Source organism: Rhipicephalus microplus, unplaced genomic scaffold, assembly GCF_043290135.1.
Source record: "Rhipicephalus microplus isolate Deutch F79 unplaced genomic scaffold, USDA_Rmic scaffold_12, whole genome shotgun sequence".
NCBI lineage: Eukaryota > Metazoa > Arthropoda > Arachnida > Ixodida > Ixodidae > Rhipicephalus > Rhipicephalus microplus.
Window position 1 is genome coordinate 43,548,567 of NW_027464585.1, and position 26,183 is coordinate 43,574,749.

The 26,183-nt window shown below is 49.5% G+C and overlaps 1 protein-coding gene across 8 annotated transcripts in view; it reads left to right on the forward strand.

Moving 5' to 3' along the window:
* TTLL12 (Tubulin tyrosine ligase-like 12) overlaps window positions 1–26,183 on the forward strand; it is a 457,993-nt gene that overhangs the window by 265,028 nt on the left and 166,782 nt on the right. For all 8 annotated transcript variants that reach the window (XM_075882498.1, XM_075882503.1, XM_075882499.1 and 5 more), the window contains 2 exons: window positions 1,015–1,151; window positions 16,440–16,576. In XM_075882498.1, coding sequence (XP_075738613.1) covers window positions 1,015–1,151; window positions 16,440–16,576 — 274 coding nt within the window. The remainder of the gene's footprint in view (window positions 1–1,014; window positions 1,152–16,439; window positions 16,577–26,183) is intronic.

Consider the following 26,183-nt stretch of genomic DNA (forward strand, 5'->3'; position numbering starts at 1 on the left):
GTAGGGGGTCCGTCCTATGTACGGCTAATGCAGAAGCCTACAGCTAATGTTCCAGCCGCACGCAGTCGTATTGTGCACAATTAACGTCCATAGCTTGTCTATTAATTAACGTCCATAGCCTATCCATAGCTTGTCTCATTGCAGCTACACGGGTTCGGGCGAATAAGGCAACAGGCTTGGTCAACAACACACTTTTTTGCTATACATTAGTAATAACGTGTAAATGTCGTCAGGAGATACTACATAAAACAAGGGCAGATGCTTACTCCTTGGTCGTTGTCGTCCTCGGCTGACAGGGGGTTGTGGGTTCAACCTCCTTCTTCCTAGGCTGGTGTCAGAGAAAGCGCGGCCGTCCGCACACTTTGTTCACTTATCCGGTTTTTCTTTTCCTGACGAAGGTTTGTTCGTTCGCTGATGGAGTGAAACCCGTTCTGTGCGCCAGGAAAAGGGGAATCGCAAGCGCTGGCCGCAGGGGTTCTCCATCCCTTCGCAAGAAGCTTTGTTGACTTGTACCTAAAGGGACAGATATGTCCTCGCGAGTAGGCTGTCGCACGGCCGTAGTAGGGAAAGGGTGGCGGGGCGCAGGTGCTCCCCCACACAGTTAATAAGATGTTCGCAAAGTTTATTGTGATTACACTGAAGGGTGGTGCTGTTTGAAAGTTCGTTCCACAGTCGTAAGGCATGAGGAAGTGATGGCTAGTTATATTCTGTTTGCATTCCGTGGCATGAGGACGATAGCAAAAATAGCTTTTTTTTTTTTCACTCCTGGGTCCTGGGTTTGGGTGACAGGAAGTTATGAGCTTTTGCAAAACGAGTTGATGCCTGAGAAAACTGACTGCAGTGTAATTCAGGATGGGTAAGTTTTGCATTCCCCAGTTTACAAGTAATCTTAAATTATCTAGTAAGATTGTTTTGGTAGCTGTCCGTGAGAAGAGCCGAACGTCGCCATTTCGTCAGCGCTTGAATGCAACTGTACTATAGTGGATAAGAGGTGACGGGGGTGTGTGTGTGCAGGTACGTCATGGATGAGTTTGGCAGCAGCATCCAGCACGAGAGCAGCCAGCCGAGCTTCCGCTGTGTCCCCTTCTGCCAGCTGCCCCAGAGGGAGACCTACAGCGTCCTCTTCCCCATCAGGGACATCGCCTGCGGAGGTTAGTGTTAGCCAAAGATGCAATGTAGCACAAAACCTGCAGGACCGCTCGAATTAGCGTTATGCGGGTTTCAAGTAAGACTGCGCCTCGAATTTATTGTAACTAGAATAAGAAAAAAAACTGCCAAGCTGTTATGTTGGGGACAAAAAGAAAGAAGACACAAGCACAGCTCGCCTTCATAAAGTGGGAAATTCAATCTCTTCACAGCTCCTTTTCATCTACATTCTAGTTGGGGTGGCCTTGACAATTAACAATTTTCAAAGAGCAATCCCACAATAATGAAAGAGTAAGATAGTGATTCGCAACATTTTTTCAACCCATGAGGTAGTCCAGAGCCCAGAAGTTTGTAAATTGCAGCACTGCTCATTTGACAAGTCGAGCGCATACATTTCCTCCAGCAGTCACCGGTGCAATCATTGCTGTTTACATTTAGTAGCATAATGATGATGATAGCAGCAATAGCTTTTTAGTTTTACTTTGAACTGTTTGTTGCTAACACCTCTGTTGGCAACCATGTTGATACCTGAGGTTTCTAGCATTGACACCCACAAAACACAGTGAGAGTGTGCTCAAGGATTGTAAGTGTTACGTCGTGAGTGAACGGCTCAGCGGCCAAGCAAGAACAAGGAAGGTTTATTTTGCGTGTCTCGCTTTTATGTGCTCGGCGATGGCGATGACGTCATGACATGATTGGCGACACGCTTGCATGACGTAGCACTTCTCCCCCTTTTACCAGTTGAACCTTTGAGGTGGTCGCCGTAGCCTGTTCGCCGTAGCCTTTGAGGTGGTCGCCGTAGCCTTTGAGGTGGTCGCCGTAGCCTGAAGCGGCGGCGGTGCCTGAGGTTGACTAGAGGGCGGCGACCCCGCCGGCGTGGGGTCAGCCATGCCGGCTGGCATCGGCGAGGTTTCGTTAGCGGTGGTGGTGGATGTTGTAGCGCCCCCTGGCTGCATCGTGTTCGAGTCCTTCAGAGTGCGCAGCCGCAGTTGGTCCGCATGACGACGTTGCTCGCCGTCCGGCGTAGACACAGTCGCCGTCCGAGCCCCTTGGGTACTGGTGACCACTCCCGGCAACCATTTTGGCCGGCTGTGGAAACTTCTCAGCCACACCGGCTGTCCTGCACAGAACGGCATGGTGGAGGAGCGCTCTTCAAGACGCGGTTCCCCGCCTGCACTCGGGAGGCAACAGTCTAGCCTGATCCGTAGCTGATAACCCAGCAGTAGTTCGGACGGAGACTTCCCAGCCTTTACCGGTGTCCGTCGGTATCCGCATAAAAACTGACTGAGACGTTTAATGAATGTGCCACCCCCTTGGCTTTTTCAAAGGCCTTCCTTGATCGTGCGAACCGCGCGTTCCGCCAGGCCATTTGACTGCGGGTGGTAAGGTGCCGTCGTCACGTGGTTGATCCCGTTCATTCTTACGAACTTCTGAAACTCGGCTGAGACGAACTATGGCCCATTATCTGAAACAAGTGTATGTGGCAGTCCGAACCTGGCAAATATGGGCCTCAACGCTTCCACAGTGGCTTCTGATGTCGAACTCCGCCTCGATATGGCCTCCAGCCACTTTGTTTCAGCATCTACGACCACCAGCAGCATGTGTCCTTCGACGGGGCCTGCGTAGTCGATGTGCACTCGAGACCATTTCCGGCCCGTTTCTGGCCATGGCGCCAGAACCTGCGCAGGAGGCATTGCACTGGTTTGAGCACACCTCTCACATTCGCGTTTCATTCTTTCGGTATCGGCATCCAGCCATGGATACCAAAAAATGATTCGAGCAAGGTTTTTCATTGCCGCCATCTCTGGATGTGTTTCATGTAGGAGCCTCAAAAGACTCCCAGCAGCCGCTGATGGCACTACTATTCTATGTCCCCAATAAATGAGGTCCTGATTCACCGTCGGCTCATCCTTTTTCTGGAAGAACGGCCGGAATCGCTCTTCGGACTCTGTCAGGTACTGCGGCCAGCCCTGCAGGATCCACTTTCGCACCTGCTGTAACATAGCATCACGGATGGTTAGAACCGCCAACTTTTTGGCACTGATGGGTGCCGCGTTCACAGCTTCAGCGTATAATACATACTCGGGAGCGTCGTCTTTTACGTTATCGGGCTGCCGCCGAGGAATAGGGAGTCGGCTGAAAGCATCTGCGTTTACGTTTTCAGATCCTTTACGATAGGTTAGGCTGTACCGATATCCACCCAACAGCAGGGCCCAACGCTGAATGCGGGCAGCGGCCATCAGCGGAATTCCCTTGTCTGGACTGAACAGTCCGGTTAACGGTTTGTGGTCGGTTACTAGTTCGAAGTGGGTCCCATACAGATAGTCTCTGAACCTGGTCACACCAAATACGAGGGCGAGGGCCTCCTTTTCCAACTGGGAATAATTTTTCTCGGCTTTTGTTAATGTTCGTGACCTAAATCCGATAGGGTAGCCAATTGCTCCGACTCGATGCGACAACACTGCTCCCAGGCCTACTGCTGACGCGTCGCACTCTAGGCGAATGGGCTTGCTTGGGTCAAAATGCACCAAACCTTTTGCATTCTTCACTGCTTGTTTAGCTGCCTCGAAAGCATTCTGCTGTTGTCTGCCTCAGACCCATTTTACGCCCTTTGCCAACAATGCGTATGAGGGCGCTAGTAAGGTCAACACATTGGACAAAAACTTGCCGTAGTAATTCAACAGACCTAAAAAAGCTTTCAGTTCTCTTACCGAAGTGGGCTGGGGGGCGTCGAGCAGTGCCGTGATATTGTCGCTTTTGGGGCGTAGGCCGTGTCTGTCGATGCAGTGTCCAAGAAAGGTGACTTGCTCTTGCCTGAACTTGCATTTCTCCCGTCGTAGGCGCAGGCCGTGTTCCTTAGGCGCTGTAGCACTTGCTCCAGGATCCTGCAGTCGTTTGCCTTTTCCGATACAATTATGTCGTCCAGATAAACCTGCACGCCGGGGATCCCGCTGAGCACGGCCTCCATGCGCCGCTGGAAGATTGCTGGCGCTGACGACACTCCGAACGGCAGCCTGTTGAAACAGTAGAGACCCTTGTGCGTGTTAAAAACGACTAGCCCCTTCGAGTCCTCGTCAAGGGGCAGCTGATTATAGGCGTTTCTCAAGTCCAATGTGCTGAAAACTTCTCCGCCGTTGAGGTTCGCAAAGATATCGTCAACCCGCTGCAGCGGATATTGCTCCATTAGGGTAGCTGCGTTCACCGTAAGCCGAGAGTCGCCGCATAATCGCACCTGTCCATCTTTCTTGATTACAGGCACCACGGGTGTGGCCCATTCGGCTGATGTTACCGGTGATAACACCCCTTCGTTTACCAGCCGATCTAACTCGGCTGATACCATTTGTTTGAGCGCATACGGCACCGTCCGCGCCTTACAAAACCTGGGTCTTGCGCCTTCTTTGACTGTCAGGTGTACCGGTGGCCCTCGGAGCAAACCCAACCGAGGAGCAAAGACATCACTGTACTTTGATAGCACGGTTTCCACCATTCTGTCCGCATTTTCCACCTGCAAACATGCCACCTCGTTTCCAGTGAGTACCGGCACGCCTGCCGTATTAAAGCTGCGGATAGTGTCACGGCCGCAAAGCATCGGTCCCGGACAGTCGATGATGAAAAGTTCGGCCTGAATGGTCGCGCCACTCATGGTCGCATTGAGTTGCAATTTTCCGTTGATAGGAAGTGGGCCCTTGAAACACGACAGCTTCATTGTTGTGGCTTGCAAACGTGGCCATTTGCCTCAGTGTCGCTCGAACACTGACCGCGGAATAACACTCACAGGTGAACCTGTGTCTACCAACATCGTGAGCGGCACTCTGTTTCAACTTATCTGGCGCAAAATAGGCTTTACGTGCACGCTGTCCGTCACTTGATGCGTAGTCAGCGTGTATAAAGCTTCGCAGTCATCTGAACTCTCTTGTGGGTCTTGCAAAAGGGCGTTCGCTTGTTGCCTCCGATTAGTGTCTTCGTCCGACGCTCTACACACTCGTGCCAAGTGGCCGCGTTTCCGGCATCGATGGCACACTGTTCGGAGATGACGACAATCATCCGCTTGGTGCGAGGATGCACCACAGCGGGTGCAAGGCCGATGCTCATCGCGAGATAGCCCACTTGCTTTCTTCGACTTCGAACGTGAGAGGCCCGGCCGGACAAAATTCGTTGTGTCGGCTACCGGGGAGGGCAGTGGCTGCATGTGCTGCGCGTTTACGCGGCGGCCTCAGCAGCCATTACGAAGTCTTCTGCTTCCTTCAAAGTCAGGGAACCGCGGGTCAACAACAGACGTCTTACGTCGTCGTCTCGAACACCACATACAATGCGGTCCCGCAGCATGCGGTGCAACACGTCGCCGAAATTGCAGTCTTCGGCCATGCGGCGAAGGGCGGCTACAAAATCCCGCACTCGCTCACCTTCTGCCTGTGTGCGCGTGAAGAATCGGTAGCTGGCTGCTGTTTCGTTGACCTGCGGCTTGTAGTGGCTCTGCAGATGCTTGATGACATCGCTGTAGGTGAGGTCGTTCACGCTTTTGGGGTGGCATCGTTCCTGAAGTACTTTGACGCCGCCGTTGGACAGAGCCGCCACCAGCAGGGCTCGTTGTTTTGCCTCGTCTGTGATTTCCTGTGCTTGAAAGTATGCTTCCAAGCGTACCTTGTAGGCGGGCCAGCCTCCTTCTTTTTCTGTGAATGCAGGCACCTGTCCCGGCGCCATCGCTGCCTGTTTCAACAGCCGCGCTTCAAAGCCTCCTCCCACCGCTTCGATTCGTGCCTCGTCGCCACTGTTACGTCGCGAGTGAACGGCTCAGTGACCAAGCAAGAACAAAGAAGGTTTATTTTGCGTGTCTCGCTTTTATGTGCTCGGCGATGGCGATGACGTCATGACATGATTGGTGACACGCTTGCATGACGTAGCAGTAAGAGTAGTGGCAGAAGTGAGGAAAGCAACAAAAACCGCAAGCAGGTTCGTGGGATGCTATTGAAATCATTCGCACTTTCCTTGGCACCCACCACAGTGCCAGAGCTTTTGGAAAGCCTATCAACTTTCGTTATTGCGTGAAAATGGTGATTTCTCATATGCCTCTGCAATAAAGTTTTATCCTGTTTGAAAAGCATTCTAGCATACATTGGAATATATTGCCACGTTCCATTTCCCAAGTTTTTGTTATCGTCCGAAAACACCGCACGATTCTCAGCGCAAACCGCGCCTGCAGTTTTCTAGAAGGTTCCGGACTGTAGTAGATCATTTCGATAAGATCACGCCCACTGTGCGAACGGTACAGATTGTTCTGGAACCTACGCCACCACCAGCGATAACGCTAGAACATTCGACGGCAAGAGTATAAATGCCGACGCGCTTCGCCGCTTGTCAGTTGTTGATCGAAGGCGGACGCTGCGTTCGCCGCTATCAGTCCGAGACTGCTATCTGTGCAAGACTGCTGCTGTAATTAGACTTTCCCTTTACCGGGCACAGGTTCGCCCAAATAAACAGTTAAATCCCAACACGAAGTTTTCTGTCTTTGGCCACGTCACGACCCCGTGACATCTGGTGGTGGTGCTGCTTCGTTCATGTACCGGACGCCCTCGTCAAGCCGTGAACCCAGCCCCCTTCGCGGAGAAAACACCGGCGCCAACCAAGAGCAGCGAACGAGCCGCCGACAGCAAGGTCTCCCACCGGAGTACGGCCTGCTACAAGACAAGGCGCGGAAGACCAAGACCATGACCTCGACTGCAGCGACAATGACAACCGGAGCGTCCCAGCCCGCGATCGTCATTTATCAACCCAGGGAACCACCAACGTTCCATGGCTCATCGTTTGAAGACCCGGAAACCTGGCTAGAAACATACGACCGTGTGGCCGCCCTCAACCACTGGGACAACGAAGAAAAGCTCCGTCGTGTGTACTTCTACCTGGAAGACACCGCAAGGACCTGGATAGAGAATCGGGAGTCCACGCTCCGAACGTGGGATGTCTTCTGCGGCGCATTTCTTCAAACGTTCGCAAGCGTCGCTCGCAAAGAGAGGGCCGCTGCTCTACTCGAGACCCGGGTTCAGCTACCAAACGAAAAGGTTGGAATTTTCACAGAGGAGATGACCCGCCTATTCCGTCACGCTGACCCAGACATGCCTGAGGAAAAGAAAGTTCGTTTCGTCATGCGAGGGGTCAAACAGGAGCTCTTCGCGGGACTAATGAGGAACCCACCGAACACCGTCCAAGAATTTGTATCCGAGGCGACCACCATCGAAAAAACGCTGGACATGCGCACCAGACAGTATAATCGTCGCCTGACTCCAGAATGCGCTGCTGCTCAAGCCAGTGACTCCGACGACCTGCGTGAAACGATCCGAGCGATCGTGCGGGAAAAGCTGCGCAAACTGTTGCCTTCGGCGCAGCCTCAAGTGGATTCAATCGCCGACATTGTGCGAGAAGAAGTCCGGCAATCGCTTCGAATTCCCGAAACACCGCCGCCCGAGCCAGAAACTATGAGCTACGCCGCTGCAGTGCGCCACAGCGCTCCTCCCCGTCCACGCCAAAACGCCGCCCCGTCACACTTCCGTCGCCAGACGCCACCGCCGCCACCACCCCAACCGACGTCCTACCGTTCCCCAGCGGGCCAGCGCAGTGCACTGAGAAAAACGGACGTTTGGCGTGCACCTGACAACCGCCCGCTCTGCTACCACTGCGGCGAGGCCGGGCACACATACTGCCGTTGCCAGTACCGACAGATGGGACTCCGTGGCTTCGCCGTCAATGCACCGCGTCCGCAGCCAGGAGATCGGCCACGTGACATCGCCGACTACCTGGCAGGAACTCAATGGACACCACGAAGTCCTTCCCGTTCGCCGTCGCCCAGCCGCCGCATGTCACCACACCCCCGGCAGTACTCCGGCCCAACGCGGGGCCGGTCTCCTAGCCCGTATCCGGGAAACTAAGGGCAGCAACCGATGGAGGTGCGGTTGCTGTGCGACGAACTACCGAAGATCCTCCGACGACGACGCCGACGCGACGGAGCTTTTTGAACACAACCCCAACCAGGAAAAGCCCTGAAGGCAAAAGCTCACTTACCGAAGGTGGCCGGACGACGCAACATGAAAGCAGCGGAACAAGCCGACGCAGCCGTGACCCGACGCCACGCCCTAACTGTAATGCGAGACGGCGAACTAGCGACGTCGACGTTCTTATCGACGGCCACAGTGTGACTGCTCTCGTCGATACTGGAGCCGACTATTCTGTCATCAGTGGGTCAGTCGCCGCGAAGTTAAAGAAAGTTAGGACAGCTTGGAAAGGCCCTGAAATCCGCACAGCCGGAGGTCATCTCGTAACGCCTGCAGGAATCTGCACAGCGAGAGTCACCATTAACGGCCGTATTTATCCTACAGACTTCGTAGTCCTACAGCGTTGCTCGAGAGATGTCATCCTTGGCATGGACTTCTTATGCCTCCATGGTGCTGTCATCAACCTAAAAACAAGGTCGATAACGTTATCCACAGAAGAAGCACTACCGCCACGCACGCCGTCAGGACACCATGCCTTAAATGTGCTGGAAGAACAAGTCACCATTCCGCCTCGCTCAAGCGTCATTATTTCAGTCGGCGCTCCTAAATCACCTGACTTGGAAGGCGTCGTTGAAGGCAGTCAGCATCTGTTGGTCACCCGAAATATTTGCGTCGCAAGAGGAATTGCAGAGCTGCGAGGAGGCAAAGCAACGGTTCTGCTCACGAATTTCAGCAATGAGTACAAACATGTGAACAAAGGAACAACGGTCGCATACATCGAAGAAATTGTCGAAGCCACCAGTGCTTTCGCCCTCGCCGATTCTGCGGAACCTGCTCAGAGGAACCAAGCCCCTCCCATAGCTTTCGACGTCAATCCCAGACTTCCGAACGATAAGCAAGAACAGCTCAAGGCCCTGCTCCTGCAATACGAAGATTGCTTTTCGTCGTCATCGAAAATTCGGCAGACCCCAATCACGAAACATCGAATCATAACCGAAGAAAATGCCAGACCACTTCGTCAGAGTCCGTACAGGGTTTTGACGCGAGAACGTGAGGCAATGAAGAGACAAGTCGATGAAATGCTGCGAGATGACATTATCCAGCCGTCCAAGAGTCCGTGGGCATCCCCCGTGGTGTTAGTGAAGAAAAAGGATGGGACCCTACGTTTCTGCGTCGATTATCGCCGCCTGAACAAAATCACAAGAAAGGACGTGTATCCTCTCCCACGAATAGACGACGCCCTTGATCGGCTCCACAACGCCATGTACTTCTCGTCAATGGACCTCAAGACTGGCTATTGGCAAATCGAAGTCGACGAACGAGACCGAGAGAAGACGGCGTTTATAACACCGGACGGCCTCTTCGAGTTTAAGGTGATGCCCTTCGGCCTTTGCTCAGCACCTGCAACTTTTCAACGCTTTATGGATACAGTACTGGCAGGATTGAAGTGGCAGACTTGCCTTGTGTACTTGGACGACGTCGTCGTGTTTTCCTCAAGTTTCGACGATCATCTTCGGCGCCTTGAAGCTGTACTTCAAGCCATCAAGACGTCCGGACTCACACTGAAGCCAGAATAGTGCAGATTTGCGTATGAGGAGCTCTTGTTTCTGGGGCACGTTATCAGCAAGTCTGGAGTTCGTCCCGATCCACGGAAAACAGCCGCCATCGCCGATTTCCCGCCGCCCACTGACAAGAAGGCCGTGCGCCGATTTCTGGGCCTGTGCGCCTATTATAGGCGGTTCGTGAAAAACTTCGCCCGCATCGCCGATCCTCTCACTAACCTTACCAAGGCCGACTCGGAGTTCAAGTGGGAAACGCCACAGGAACACGCTTTCCAGGAGCTTAAACATCGCCTCCAGACGCCTCCGTTACTTGCCCATTTCGACGAATTTGCCGAGACAGAAATACACACTGACGCAAGAAGCGTAGGTCTCGGCGCCGTTCTTGTGCAGAGGACTGACGGACTTGAAAGGGTTATTAGTCACGCCAGCCGATCGCTATCCAAAGCAGAAGCAAATTATTCCACAACAGAAAAGGAGTGCCTCGCCATCATCTGGGCTTCGTCGAAATTTCGCCCCTACCTCTACGGCAGGCCCTTCAAAGTTGTGAGCGACCACCACGCCTTGTGTTGGCTAGCCACCTTGAAGGACCCTTCAGGTCGCCTCGCACGATGGAGCCTGAGACTTCAAGAATATGACATTACTGTCATTTACAAGTCCGGCAAAAAACACTCCGACGCTGACTGTCTCTCTCGTGCGCCTGTCGACCAACCGCTACCCGACGACTCGGATGACGACTACTTCTTGGGAACGATAACTACCGACGACTTCGTTGAACGACAGCGGGCCGACCCGGAACTTAAAGCCCTAATAGAATACCTCGAAGGCAGGACCGCCGAAGTCCCGAAGGTATTCAAGCGCGCACTTGCGTCGTTCTTTCTACGAAACGGTCTTCTACAAAAGAAAAACTTTTCACCGCTCTGAGCTAAGTACCTCCTTGTGGTGCCTTCAGCTCTGCGACCAGAACTCCTGCAGGCCCTGCACGACGATCCGACGGCAGGGCACCTCGGTGTTTCCCGCACGCTCGCGAGGATACAAGAAAGGTACTACTGGCCACGTCTTACCACCGACGTCACTCGTTATGTGAGGACATGCCGGGACTGTCAGCGACGCAAGACACCGCCGACAAGGCCAGCGGGACTTCTGCAGCCAATCGATCCACCTTGCCGACCTTTCCAGCAGATTGGTATGGACCTACTGGGGCCGTTCCCGACGTCGGCTTTCGGAAACAAGTGGATCGTGGTAGCTACCGACTACCTCACCCGCTACGCCGACACAAAAGCCCTGCCAAAAGGCAGTGCATCCGAGGTAGCTAAGTTTTTCGTCGAAAATATCGTCCTACGTCACGGCGCCCCGGAGGTCCTTATCACCGACAGAGGAACGGCATTCACTGCCGACTTAACTCAAGCGATCTTGGCATACAGCCAAACAAACCACCGCCGGACGACAGCGTACCACCCACAGACCAACGGCCTCACCGAGCGGCTTAACAAGACGATCGCCGACATGCTGTCAATGTACGTCGATGTCGAACACAAGACATGGGACACCATTCTTCCGTATGTGACCTTCGCATACAACAAGGCGGTGCAGGAGACGACGCAGATATCTCCATACAAATTGGTCTACGGAAGGAGCCCGGCAACGACGCTCGATGCCATGTTACCCAACGTCACAGACGAAGAAAACCTCGATGTGAGCGAGTACCTTCAACGCGCCGAAGAAGCCCGACAACTTGCGCGTCTCCGTATCAAAAATCAACAGACGACCGACAGCCACCGTTACAACCTTCGACGACGCTTCGTGGAATACCAGCCCGGTGAACGTGTTTGTGTGTGGACGCCGATACGCCGACGTGGACTAAGTGAAAAGCTTCTGCGACGGTACTTCGGACCGTACAGGGTGGTTCGACGGCTCGGCCAGCTTGATTACGAGGTTGTCCCCGACGGCATCACGAACTCTCAACGACGCCGATCGCGACCTGAAGTCGTCCATGTCGCGCGCCTCAAGCCGTTTCATGCACGTTAACAAACTGAACTAGTGTTTTTTTTTTGTATTATTGTTGTATCGTAATTTATTCATTGTACTTTCTTGCATTATTATTGTACTTTCATCTTTAGTTAAAGCATCGGGACGATGCCTTTTTTTTCAGAGGGGGGCAATGCCACGTTCCATTTCCCAAGTTTTTGTTATCGTCCGAAAACACCGCACGATTCTCAGCACAAACCGCGCCTGCAGTTTTCTAGAAGGTTCCGGACTGTAGTAGATCATTTCGATAAGATCACGCCCACTGTGCGAACGGTACAGATTGTTCTGAAACCTACGCCACCGCCAGCGATAACGCTAGAACATTCGATGGCAAGAGTATAAATGCCGACGCGCTTCGCCGCTTGTCAGTTGTTGATCGAAGGCCGACGCTGCGTTCGCCGCTATCAGTCCGAGACTGCTATCTGTGCAAGACTGCTGCTGTAATTAGACTTTCCCTTTACCGGGCACAGGTTCGCCCAAATAAACAGTTAAATCCCAACACGAAGTTTTCTGTCTTTGGCCACGTCACGACCCCGTGACAATATGAAATAATGCACAATCAAATGTTGTTCCCCAAAAAAAAAAAAAATTTCTAGAGCAACAACTGTATCTTGGACTAAATAAAAATGTGGAAAGTGTGTCATGTTTAGTTGCCAGCTGGGAAACAGTGCAATAAAAACACTAATATGCAAGACAATTAAAAACAAAAAATTTCAGAATGCAGTCAAACACGGATATATCGAACCTAATGGGGATCACGAATTAGTTCGATATATGAAAAATTCGATATAAAAAATAAAGGCCCTGTGAGCTTACCTATAGCGGATCACCACCTACAAAAGGCGTATTCAAGAATGACAACTAATTCCACTCACACGCCGAAACAGAATGATTTATTTGTGTGAAAAAAATCTCTGATCTCTGGCCTGGTTTCTTCGTTTTGGAATGTGAGACGCTAATCTCAATTTTATCAAGGCTGTCTAGGTGCGGCAGCCCGATTCCCTCTATGTGGACGATACAACGGCGAATGATGCTCAACGTTGCCATCACTTCAGCGGTGGAGTACGCACTTGTAGCCAGCATATTGTCCGGACGATCCTCCTCGTCCCTTAAGCTGTCGGCGTGGACATTGCAGTCCACTTCCACGAAGGCGTCCGCTGACACTTTGTGGAGAACTAGTGCCGGGAAGCGGGACGACAACTTGCGAAATGCACGTCTCTGCACTCATCGTCGTCGCCTTCATTGGTTTCCGCAAGTTCTGCTGTCTCGAAGCCTGCCTTGAGGAAGCAGTTGATTACTGTGTCCGTCTTTACGTCTCACCAGGCATTGAGGGTCTCCGTGTAAAAAAACTTCGCGGAGATTTTCGGTCACTCCTTCTTCATCCACGGCTGGATATCCTGGCTGCTGACAGCTTTGCTTTCACCAGAAATGGCTTTGCCAATGTTGTTTTAGCGCTGCTTAAAATGATGAAGCCAACCGCTATTGTCGGCGAAGTTGTTTCACTGAGTGCAGCGACAAACCATTTCGTCTTCGCAATCAGCATCGGGCCATCCACCGGAATATTTTTCGCGCGCATGTCCAAAATCCAGGCATAGAATGTCTTTTCTACATTTCCGTGGGCAGAAGTGCGCACATGACAGAATCCCGACGTTCGCTGCTCCGCCGCCTTTACCTTGATATCTGCCTTGTTTTTCAACAAGGTACTCAGAGTGCTCCGTGGTATCCCGAAGTCATCCGGCACAGTCAAACATTTCTCGCCCACCTATACACGCTGAATAGCCTTCAACTTTGTCGCAAAGTCAAGGGTCTTGCGCTTCTTGACGCTGGCCATAGCTACGCGAGGAGCCTTCAGTGGCATTGCACACCACGCACGCAAAAGATAAATGCTGCACATGCGGTGGTATGTACGCCACGTGACGGTTAAAGCAACAAAGCGCTCGGGAGACGATGGCTGCTCGCGAAGGCAATAGCAAAAGGAGTGAGCTGTGGTTAACTGATCAAACCTTGGAAAGCAGCAACGAAAAATAAAAGAAAAGCCGAAAGGAGGAGGATGTCAGCTCCTTCATTTCTGCTCTCCGAGCCGAAGGGTACGTGGAGAAAGCTAGAGAGAGATAAAGAGAAATGAGAATGAAAAAAAAAAAAAGTTTCGCCAGTTAGAGATCGCGCAGTTTGAATCCTCTCGCCCTTACCTTTTTTCGAGCTTTGCAGGTTTTAGCGAAGGTGTGATGCTGCGCGGAAGTGACTGGGCGCTGCGAGTGTTAAAGGCCAAAGCGCGTCTTCCAACTCGCGCACAGAGTTTGCGGAGCTTGCGGGGGGGGGGGGGGGGGGGTGCCGAAACGTGTCTTTCAGCTTGCACGGCGTTCAATATATTCAAAGGCGGGTAAAAATATCGTTTGATATAAACGTGCGAATTTCTATACTTTTACAAAGGAATTTCAATGGGATAACTTGCGAGTTTGATATACCCCAAAATTCTATATACGTAGGTTCGATATGACCTTGTTGGACTGCATAGATTTTGAAGATAAATAACCCAGGAATAGTATAAAAAATAATAAATGTTCTACACCATGTTTCCATTAACCAGTGTTGTGGAGTTGCTACTCTGAAATTGCAATGACTCCCAAATTATTTCACGTCTTGGTGACCCCGGAATGGAGTTATGTCTTTTTCCAAAAATCGAACGTGTTTTCGTCCATGCACTTTTTTTTTTAATCTTCATACAGTAAAAAAGAGCCCCGATTTAATGAAAAGTAGTGTTTTTAAAATGGCTTGGCTGGTTGCAACCTTATACTGCATAGTACATTCACCGTGCTTACTACAATTCTCTCATATGAACTCTGTTGCTCCGAAGCACCTCTTATGAGCAGCTCATGCTTGTGAAGTGCAAGACACAGGTAGATGGCAGTTTTTAATCTTTTTTCTTTTTTATTTGGAACGAACCCAACCAGCCACCAGCATTTATAACCGAATACTCGAGTGAACTCCCAAACATATAAAATATCCTTCGCAAGTATTATCGAATACTGTCAAGCAACGAGCGCCTTAGAAAAGTGTTTCCCAAAGTACCAAAGGTCATGTATTGCCGCAATAAGAAAATGAACGCACTAACATGTCCATGTTACTGCGTGCAAAACAAAACTCTCATTCTACTGCCCAAATAAGACCTTGCTCCCATCCAAGATGCAAGACGTGCAAACACCTTCAAGATGATTGAATGGTCTTCTCGAGCTAATCGTTAGCATTCAAAATGCAATCAAAATAAAGGCCGAGATAACGACAGTATTTTCTCATTCATATGTTATTTACCTATTGTATAAGGTTGTTTGTTGGTCTTTTTTTTCTTTCTTTAGTGTTTTATACTACGTCAATAAGCATTGTATAAAGTTCTTGCCATGCTCCAGTTATTGTCATCCCTACTTATGTAGCCCCCCCCCTTGCACAATACATCGACGGAGGAGCCTAGGAGGTGATTTGAATAAATAAACATGATAGTTAAAAGCTCCCGGAATGATTATGTCTATCGTATGTGTGGCTTTGTGTTTGTATAATTATGTAAAAGTGCAGGAGTATATATGTATTTTTATTATTATGTATTATGTATGTAATATTGCCGCACTGCCAAATACGTAGGGTTGTAGGCTAGTCAAGCTGTCCGGAGACGGCTTTTTTTCTACAATCTCCCTATCTGTCTGTCTGTCCCTATCTCCCACAAAGATAACAAATAAACTTATTATATACTTATTATAATATATAAAATCTAGTTCTAGCTGCACTGGTGCGAACGTTATCCAAATGATCAGATGTTTAAACTGTCACAAATGCTACATTGGCAAAACTATACCGCTTGTTAATGTTAGATTAAACGGTCATCATTTGGACACAGCAAAGAAATTACCGAAAGCAGTGGCACAGCATTTCAATGTACCAGGACACAACTTTTGTGATCTCAAACTCTACATATTTCAATGAAATTTTCTATCCGCAAGAGAGACGGAAACTATACATAGTCGTACCTTACTCACAAGTTCAATACACTCCAGCCAGTAGATATAAATGTTTCTAAAGGGGCTCCGCAATATCATTCGGTATGGTACACACACAAAGAAAACCACTGAGAATTAAGCCCTCCATTTAGGAATTCCAGACCTACCATTGTCAACTAATACTGGCAACCAGAATTTAGTGACACGTGTAAATCCTCACTTCCCCATCACTTTCTTATTTTCTTTTTATTCGTAGAACATTTGTTCCTTCCTCACTCTCAAACCCACGTATCCATTGTGGCCTCTTTTTCTTTGTTAGGATGGAGCAGAGGGTACGAAGCGTAGATATGCTAGTGCTAAAAAAATGAGCTAAGGAAGACAAGTTTGCTTGTCGAAACGTCGGCACGATATAGCCTTTGCTTACAGATAGTTTATAGGAAAATAAATGACATTTTAAATCAGCACACTATTACACATAAACTCCTCGAGTGGTATCCCAATCGATAAAAGCACATTCTTAAATGTTCTCACGCTCAGTGTCCCTCCCACCCGTAAAATCACCTTTTACCTGCCCACTAGACAGGCATGGATGTATTGCTGACAAAATCATCTTCATGATTGACACTATGAAATATCTAGAATATGGCTGCTTAGGCATATTTGACTTGCGTGCCTTGCAACAATCCAAGCACAGTGTGGTTGCGTGGTCTGAATGTGCTCTCCCGGTTGGTCTGCAGACGAGGTGACTCGTGACTACGCCGAGGGTCCCCCGTGTGACCCCCTGACTCGTGCAGCCCTGCTGCTCCCTTGGGAGCCATGTGACATGACACACGTGGACTGCTGCCCTCCAGCACCTAGGCTGGACTTTCTAAGTGTAAGTACACAGCTCTTGCAAATTGGCCCAGTGGGAAAAAAGGCTCTGGTAGTTTTGTGTGGACACCAAAGTGGTAATGTGGGCACGTTGGCTGAAGTGCGGAGCATTTTAGGGGTTGGTGCTGTCGTGGCCTGTCGTTGTCGTTTAGCGTAATGCAGGCAAAACTGTATGTAGCATAGCCATCCGTTGCACATTGAGCGTGCACTCACGCCAAGGAGTGCACGCTCATTTTTTCGTTTGTTCTTTGAGCGTCTTGATGTGTATTTAGCACCGTTGCTCAAAAATGGTGATGCCACACGTGATTATTTTTTGCCATAATTGCTCGAGATGGCAAGAGAAGTGCTTTAAACAACGCCTTTAAAAATACCCTAAGCTTGCTTTAGACGTAAGGAAATTTTCTTTTTAATTCGGTATTTTATCTAAAACCCGTGGCTCGCGCTGCAGAACCGTTCACTGGCCACGATATGTAGGCACTAGATCGGGCGTTCGTAATTCAGTCAAGGACATCTTCTCTTGGCTTTCGCTTGACTTAACGCTTTTTTAACTGGAGTAGATGCGATGGAAGCAACAGTATTTTCAACCAGTAGGGGGGCACAACCCAACATTAGTGCCCTACCACTCGTTGAAGGCAATGTGTTTTCTTTATTCAATAAATATGAATAATAAAGACGAAATAATCATTAAGCTTTCCCAAACCAAACACAATTATGCAACATTCACACGATACCCCGACCACTCTGTGACACATTTACAAGAGTGCTCCCGCGTGGGAATATGTGGTTTTTTTTTTTTTTTTTGTCCAGAACACACGCGTTTGACCAGTTTATTTGGTGGTCTGTAGATTCCGCGTGTTCAGCGAGGACAGCCGAGGCCACGCGTTTTGTGGTGCCATATTTGTTTTGTTTAACTCTTTTCTTGAAATCACCTGTTTCACTGATGTACTGGTTGTCACAATTGTGGCAGCCTATGGCATAAACAAGACCAAGGAAATCTCTGCTCAGTAACTTTGTCCTTCTCAGTGGCTAAAGCATGCCTTAGCTTCTATGTTGGTACATGCACTATTTTGATGTGTGTTGCTTCTACATGTCATATGGCATATCTGACTTTCGAACCACAACATCACTCACGTCTGTATATTTATGCATGTTTGTCTAGGCCACACTTTCGGCTCAGCTGGAAGGCCGTCTGGTTTGTCTAGGCTAGAACTGCCATAAGCAGAAGCTTGCTGGGCTACTCAAGCCATTTATTATTATTAATAGTATTATTATTGTTGTTATTGCTGATTCAACAGCAAACGTCCTTAGCTACACACTTATTGCTGGTGGCTCGTGTTTCAAGGGTAGCACTTATTTAATTATTTATTTATTAAAGGTACTTTCAAGGCCCGAAGGCACTACAAAAAGGAGTGGGGTAAGTGCAGTTTAAAAAAATAAAAAAGAAAGGAAACTAAACAAGGAAAAAATTTACAGGGCACCATGTAAGGCGAGCTTGAAGTCCTTTAGGTCCGTTATACAGGCGACGAAGGCGGGAATGTGGTTCCAGGCGGTGCTTTTTCCTTGGCACAAAAGAATCGTCATACAGTCTCCTGCGACAGGAGGCTAAGCCAACCTTAAAGCTATGGTCGGTCCTTGGTGATATGAATCGAGGTGGATGAAAGAGGGCTTCCTTCAAATGGCTGTTATAATGATAGATTTTGTGAAAAAGGTGAAGGCGAGACAATTTGCGGCCCAATGAAAGATCAGGCAGGCTTAGGGTGCTCTTCATGGATGTGACACTGGAATGACGTAAATAATTCGATAAAATGTAACTTGCTGTGCAATTCTGAGTAGCTTCAAGAGATTGAATGATAATGGCATTGGTTGGGTACCATATGGCGCATGCATTTTCTAATTTGGATCTGACCAATATTTTATACAATGTTAACTTGAGTGACGATGGAGCAGAAGAAAAGTTACGGCGCAGATAACCTAGTATGCGGATAGCGTTGTTATTGACATATTTCGTGTGTTTATTCTAGAAAAGTTTAGAAGATATGTGAACACAAAGATATTTATAAGTGTCCACAGATGATAATGGAATGGAATTTCTCATTTCAGTTTTGTGAAATTGTGTAAATAAATCTGCAATTACTTTGTAGTCCCTAGAAGAGAACGTAAATCAAGATAATTTGCTGAAATCCATGATTCATCTGTGAAATCAAGGTAACTGTTGCACCTTGACAGATTCCTTCTTGTCATCACATATTCAAATGACGGCACTTCAAACGCTGTCCCCAGCTTTCATTGTAGGAGTCCGAGGAATTCCGTTGCACTTTAAGCATCAGAGCACAAAGACACAAAACACAAACATGTGAGTGTTTGTCTGAAAAAGAAAGAAACAAAATTTTGCAGTGCAGCTCTGTTCTTACAACGTTGCTGTTACCCGTTGTCAAAGCAAGGCACACAGAATACGCGAGTAGTAGTTATTCTTTTTTTTTTTTTTGCTGAAAAGTATATTTTAGAGGTGAGCAAAGTAGATGGGAACGTAAATCAATAGTAAATGCAGCAGTTAAGTTTGAATCAGATCTAATCCAATCCACATCATAAATAGTTGAGTCAATAAATACAGCAGTTCAGGTCGATCTAATTCAATTCAATCCAATCCACTTCCTAAGCGGCGTAAGCTACAGCCATTAGCGTAAACTAGATTAAACTCCAGTGGCAGAACCAGCAAGGCTCCCATGTCGTCATTTTGCACGGATGCCGCGAGATGGTACCACTTCTACGTTTCCTAGCAGCTTTGACTGCGATGTCGGGCTATCACAGGCTGGTTCTCACTTTCATCTGCAATTACTTTTAAATGGCGTGTTTGCTTTATGGTTCTTCCAAACATCAAACAGTTGGCTTGCTCCCTACCTGGCTCAGAAGTTTTATTTTGGCCTGATATACATATTTTTTCACATTTACCGTACCCGCTCAGAACATTCTGAGTGCGTCTGGTAAATATGGTGATTTATTTTATATGGGGCGCCTGTTTTTTTTTTTTGTTTTTTTTTTACCGCTCGAGGATTTGTTTTCAGTGCACAGTTTTCCAAGCAGATGTGGCGGTCATGGAATTTGCTTTTAATTATGGGAAAACCTGGAAAAGTCAGGGAATTTAGAAATATGAGATTGGTAGACTAGACACCCTTAAAATACAAGGGAGCAGAATACCCATGACAGAACATCGAAGAATACACAGGACATAAAAGAACAAGCACTTAGTACAGGAACACTTAGTACAAGAACAAGAGAAAAACATTGTACAAGAACAAGAACTTCCAGTCAGTCTAGACATCAAAGAACACATGGCACACTAAAATAAGAAGGAAATGAGAAGTAAAGCACACTAAGAAATGTACACAAAACACAGTGCAGAATGAAAAAAAAAAATGGTAAAGCATGCACACCAATACACAGCAAGGCAACTGCCACATCACATAATCCCCTCCCCAGAAAGAGGATGTCCACGCAGTCACTGGCATGTTCTAGAGTATGACGTCGGTGCCACTTTTAAGACAGGTGTCTCAGGAGCAGCCGCTGACAGCAGTCAGGTGAAACAAAAGAGTCGGCCCAACAACCTTCGGTCTTGTGCACCTTCGGCACAGTAGGGGCCGGAACACGCAAGTAGTGCTGAGGCGGCGATGAGGCATAGATCGGCGCCATCAATGCAGGAATAGTGTGGAGAAGAGGAACGGGCACAATCAGCACTACCTCAACTGGCAGAAGCGCCTCTACTGCATGCAAAACAGGCACTGCCTCTGGAAGCCCGGCTGGCACGCTCAGTGGCTGCATCTCCGACGGGCTTAAAACAGGAACAGTCTCCGGAACATCATCACCGGTCGTAGGAAGCACAGCCGGAGTGTGAGCAAGAACAGGCAGATTGGGAGTAACTAGTTCAACTGAAGTATGGTTAGAAGCAGCAGACACAATCGGAACATCCATTCTAACAACGGAAGCACTCCCAGTTTAAGAAGGCAGAGCCAGGGTGTGCTCAACTGCAGGCAGCACTGTGGGAGTAGGCGCATCAGGAGCCTGGGACAGTTCTGTAGAAACTTGCTCGTGGAGCAGAAGAGCAAGGTGTCGAAGCTCAGCACGAACTGGACACACATCAGGTAGACACACCACTTAATGCACAACGTCACGCACACAACCTAGTTCACAGGTGAGCAGTGGACGGAATTCACTGGGCGACAAAGCAGAAGACGAACGTTCAGACGTTGTGTGGCAATCATCCAAATCCGCTACACGAAGTCGGCGAAGAGACTGTGTCTTGAAGTGGAGCAGAATTGCAGATGGCCTGATAACATTCGAGCTTACTGCACGCGAGGCAAGTAGGCAAGTTCAGTTCTGAGTCGTACACTGAGAAAAATTCGCTAAGTGGTCAACCGATCCACAACGGAAGCAAAAGGCCGGCGGCGACTGCGCAGAAAAACGTTCGAAAGAGCTCGGAGCTCGCTGCTGGCCTTGAAAAGGCGAAGTCGAAGGCACGGGCGTACCCTTTTCACGGCCTCCTCGCTCTCGCGAGGCGGAAGGGCGGTCATTTTAAGCGCGACGTTTTTGAAGGAGCCGGCAACGGACAGTTTGTGAAGCCACGCCAATAAATAGCTCCTGCCTGGTCATGTCATTTTCAAGCGCGCCGAACCTGCAAGACGCAGCGAGCGACCGGAGACTAGCTATGAAGTCTACAATGGGCTTGCTGTGAAGCTGACGGCGCTCTTGGAAGTGGAGGCATGCGACATAATCGCAGGATCGCATTGTTCAACGACCTTTGAAATGGCCGTTGAACAATGCGACTGCGGCTTGGAATACGTCAGGCAACGTAGGTGTCTTTGGTGCCTTGGCGGAACTCAACGTGTCATAGTGTTTCTGGCCGGCGTGGCCCAACGCGTAAGCAGCAGGGCCATCTGCCGCTTTAGCTTGCGGACGTCTTTCCCGACCGCATCCACGTACGCATCGAAAATAAGCTTCCAATCAGACCAAGAGATCAGCGGATCCCTGGGTGAAGAGAGAAAAAGCAGTGGAGGTATCGGAGACGCCATCTCATCCAGAAAACTCTAGACCAATAAAAAAAAAAGAAACCAAACACTAAAAGAAAAACACTAACGCGAGAAGATGAAAAAAGAAGTCCACAGAGCCGAAGGTAGGAATGAACGATGCAACGCGGCCAGTCGGCAAGGAAAAGCAGTAGAGGCACAATGCCGCGGTCGCTACAAAGACAAATGTAATGTGGCACCTCGTGTGGCAGTGTAATGTACTAATGTATATGTATATATGTGTAAATAAATCAGCTGGTGACGAACTCCTGTTCTCGGCGGACGTGCTTCTTTTCTCAGAGCTTCACGCCGAAGTCGTGGGTGGCAGCCGGTGGTGGTGTCGGTCTGCTGCGGCTCTTTGTTCCTTCTTCTTTGTCGGCATACCGGCCAACCAGCCCCGACACAACAAATAATGCTCGCCTTCATGCATTTATTAAACTGTCTGAACTATATGGTCCACGTAACAATAACGCACGTACAGCTAAGCGCGACCTCATGCAGTGATCCCACTCTTGCGCCAAAGTGCGCCAAATCAGATTTACTGCGCCATCCGGATAATATTGTTACGAGAAGAAACCAGACCCGCAATTGCAGAGTTGGTGTATTCACAGTGATCGCAGAGGTTTCCCAGGTGGAGATAAGTCCCATTGTCTTCCTCCAATCTAAGCGAACTTTCTTGTTCTCTTTACCGCAACATCATCCTACCGGTGAGCGTAGCTCCATCCCGGTGCACATCATGGAGCACCAGTTGAGACGAGGATATGCGGCTTGAGCCTGGCGACGTGAACAACGTCGCTGTTGATGTGAAGTAGTAAAGACACGTCAGCTGGTGCAATCTCCAATCTCGTACGTTACGTCAGACAATTGGCGTAAGAGCTTGTACAGACCAGAGTAGTGACAGATCAGTTTTTCAACCAAGCCTACACGACATGAGGGGGCCCAAAGGAGGACAAGAGAACCTAGAGGAAATTGCGTATCTCGGTGCTGGCGAGATGCACAATATCGAATGCCTTTGAGAAGCTTTCGATGTTGTGAGGTGTTCACGAGCAACCTTTCGGGCATAGGCGGCCAAACTGATTGCATCGCCGGCGTAGTCGGTCATTGAGAGTTTGACACCAGATGGGAGCAACACGTCAAACGGCAAGACAGGGTCGCGACCAAACAATAGGTAAAATGGCGAAAATGCGGCAGTTTCATAACGGGACGAATTGTAAGCAAAAGTTATGTATAGTAAAGCGGCGTCCCAGCATTGGTGATAGTCGGAAACTTCCATGGTAAGCATGTCAGTTAGAGTGCGGTTCAGTCGCTCGGTGAGCCCATTCGTTTGAGAATGGTACATGGTAGCGATTTCGCGTTGAGTAGCACAAGAGCGGAGCAGGTCATCAACGACCTTCAACAAAAAGTAACGGCCACGATCCGTTAGTAACTGTCATGGGGCGCCGTGGTGCAGGATGACGTCATGGAGTACAAAGTCCACAACATCTGTAGCGCAGCTAGTCTGTATCACGAGTGCAGCGTACCTTGAGGCATAATCTGTCGCGACAATCCGCTTGTTCCCTTTGGTAAAAATAGGGAATGGGCCAAGTAGGTCGAGGCCCACATGGGAAAATGGTTCTGTTGGGACCTCAACTGGCTGAAGCGAACCAGCAGGAGGCAAAGCAGGTGTCTTCCGCCGCTGACACAGGTCTCAAGAAACAACATAGCAGTGCACAGAGCGAGAGACCAGGCCAGGAGAAGCGGCACCTTATGCGGTCGTAGTTCCGAGTGACGCCCATATGTCCAGCAGTAGGAGCGTCGTGAAATTCCTGGAGCATAGCGAGTGGCAGGTGCTTGGGAACGACTAGTAAGAGCTCAGCACTATAAGACTGAATGTTGCGGCGGTACAAAATGCCATCATGCAATGTGAACATCAGAAGAGAGGGGTCTGTGGGCGCGTAGCTTAAACGGTCCATAAGGTTTTGATGAACAGGGTCTTGTGGTTGCTCGCTATGTGGAGAAAGCCGGATATGGAAAGAGTACACATGTCCATGTCACTATCAGTGTCGCCCGTTTGACCCACGGGATTGCTGCAAGAAAGGCAGTCAGCATCGTTGTGCATGCGTCCAGATTTATGCACTATTGTGAAGTGATACTCTTGTAGACGCGATGCCATACGCACAAGTCGTCCAGTTGGGTCATTCAAAGAGGAGAGCCAACAGAGGGTGTGGTGATTCGTGACGACATGGAAAGAATGACTAAACAAGTACGGTGCAAATTTTGCGACAGCCCAAACGAGTGCAAGGCATTCTCGCTCAGTTATCGAATAATTGTGTTTGGGCGTGGAGAGAAGGCGACTCGCATAGGTAATGACACAGTCGTGGCTCTGTTGATGCTGAGCGAGAACTGCACCGCTACCATGACCGCTCGCGTCAGTGCGGAATACAGAGGGCGCGAAAGGGTCGAAGTGCAAGAGAATCAGTGAACTTGTAAGCCGCTCAATAAGGGCAGAGAATGCTCACTCTTGATGCGGTCCCCAGAAAAAGGAAAGCCCTGAAACACTTCTTTGAGTAACTATAGAAATAATTCACTGGAAATGCGTACTACCTCACAAATTCAACGCCGCAAAAATTTTAAGAATCCGTCCAGTACAAGCGGAGTTACAAAGATTTGTCACACTCTGCAATCGCATTCTCTCTTCTCTTGTCCCAACGGAAGCGCTGGAAGCTGAACAGGGAAAGATAAGAGGGGCAAACAAAAAATGTAGCTTGTGCCTCATGACTGTTGTAGCCTTGAGGGACGAGCAGAGCCAGAGTGGCCGTGAACGAAGAACAGTAAGACTGTTTATTACTACATGAATACGGAGTACAAAAGAACACTGGGTGCTCGGTTCCCAGCGCTTATATAGCCATGAAGCACCGGCGCTATCAGCGTGACGTCACACAAACTTCGCATGACACCACACTCCTTCCCACAATGTTTATGGCCTATACCAATCAAGAGGTTTTCTTGTACCAGCACTGCGTCAAAGAGTCCGAGCACCTAAAGGAGACGTAGGTATTCGCAGAGGGAACGTTGCCGAGGCAGAGCCTTGATGTGGACTTGCATTTGGCTGTTCCAAGGGAGCCAAGTTTCCAGGTTGCTCCGGCGGTGCGGTAGCAGACCTGGGAGACGCATGAACTGGAAGGCGACGGGGGCTCGTAGGAGGGGCTTTGGACGCAGAGTCTGGAAATGAGCTGGGCACGAAACAGGGACGCTCACTGGCGCCTTCTTCGCCACTCTAAAAGTAGCGCAGATGTAAATCGTCTACATGCATGAACCTGTTTTCGGATCCTAAGGGCACAAGGTACGTAACGGCACTGCACCTTCTTTCTATGACACCTATCAGCCACTTGGGATCACCTGGACGAAGGCCTTGAACCAGAACGCTTTCCCCCTCTTTGTGAGCTCTTTCCGACGCTCTTCTTTCGTCAACTTGGGCCTTTACTTTGGAGAACCGTTCTTCCATCCGTCTCTCCAGGTCTGGCTGTAGCATAGTCAGGCGAGTGCGGGGCGACCACGACAAAAACAGTTCTGCCGGTGTCTGCCCCGTGGTTGTGGTCGGTGTGTTCCGGTACCTGAACAGCAAGAGATCTACGCGGTGCTGTAGTCTTACTCTGGCCCGATGACCTTTCGTCGAGAAGCTGTCGCGCAAGATCCCGTTTCACCGTCTGGACGCATCTCTCGGTGCTTCCATTGGACGCTGGGTGGTATGGAGGTGTTATGGTGTGGCGCACTCCGTTCTTAAGCAGGAACTCTGTGAAACTCTTTGCCGTGAACTGAGGCTCGTTGTCCGTAACATCCTCCTCTGGAAGGCCATACGATGCGAATACCCCACGCAGCCTCTCGACGGTCTTCTCGGCCGTTGTTGAATTCATCACAAACACCTCCACCCACTTCGAGTGCGCATCCACCAGCACGAGGAGCCACTTGTCTGCGAATGCGAAATCCAGGTGGAGTCGCTGCCATCTGTGGCTCGGCGAACCCCAAGTTTGTAGTGGGGCCTTAGGTGAAGCGTTCCGCGTCAAATGACAAGTACAGCAACTTTTAACAACATTTTCAATATCTTGGTTTAACTGAGGCCACCAGACATAGCTGCGCGCGAGCATTTTCATACGTGTAACTCCGGGGGGACCTTCATGACAAAGTGCCAATACTTGTTTACGCAAACAGTGCGGAACAATTACCTGATTTCTCCACGTAACGCACTGCTGATCTACCGATAGTTCATACCGGCGAACAAAGTACGGTTCGAATTCACTATCAGTGACATGCGCAGGGCAGCCATTTTTCGTGTACCACAACACTTTCGATAGCACTCTATCAGTACTCGTTTTCTTGCTGATTATGTCAGCAGACAGTGGAAGTTCATTGACAACAAAGAAAAATTGTACGTAATCTGAGACATCTCGCTCATTCGCCTACGGCAATCGCGAAAGCGCGTCAGCGTTTCCCATGTTGCTGCCTTTTCGGTTTTCCCATGTTGCTGCCTTTTCGGTACACCCATCTGTAACTGTACGCCGCCAGTAGCAAAGCCCA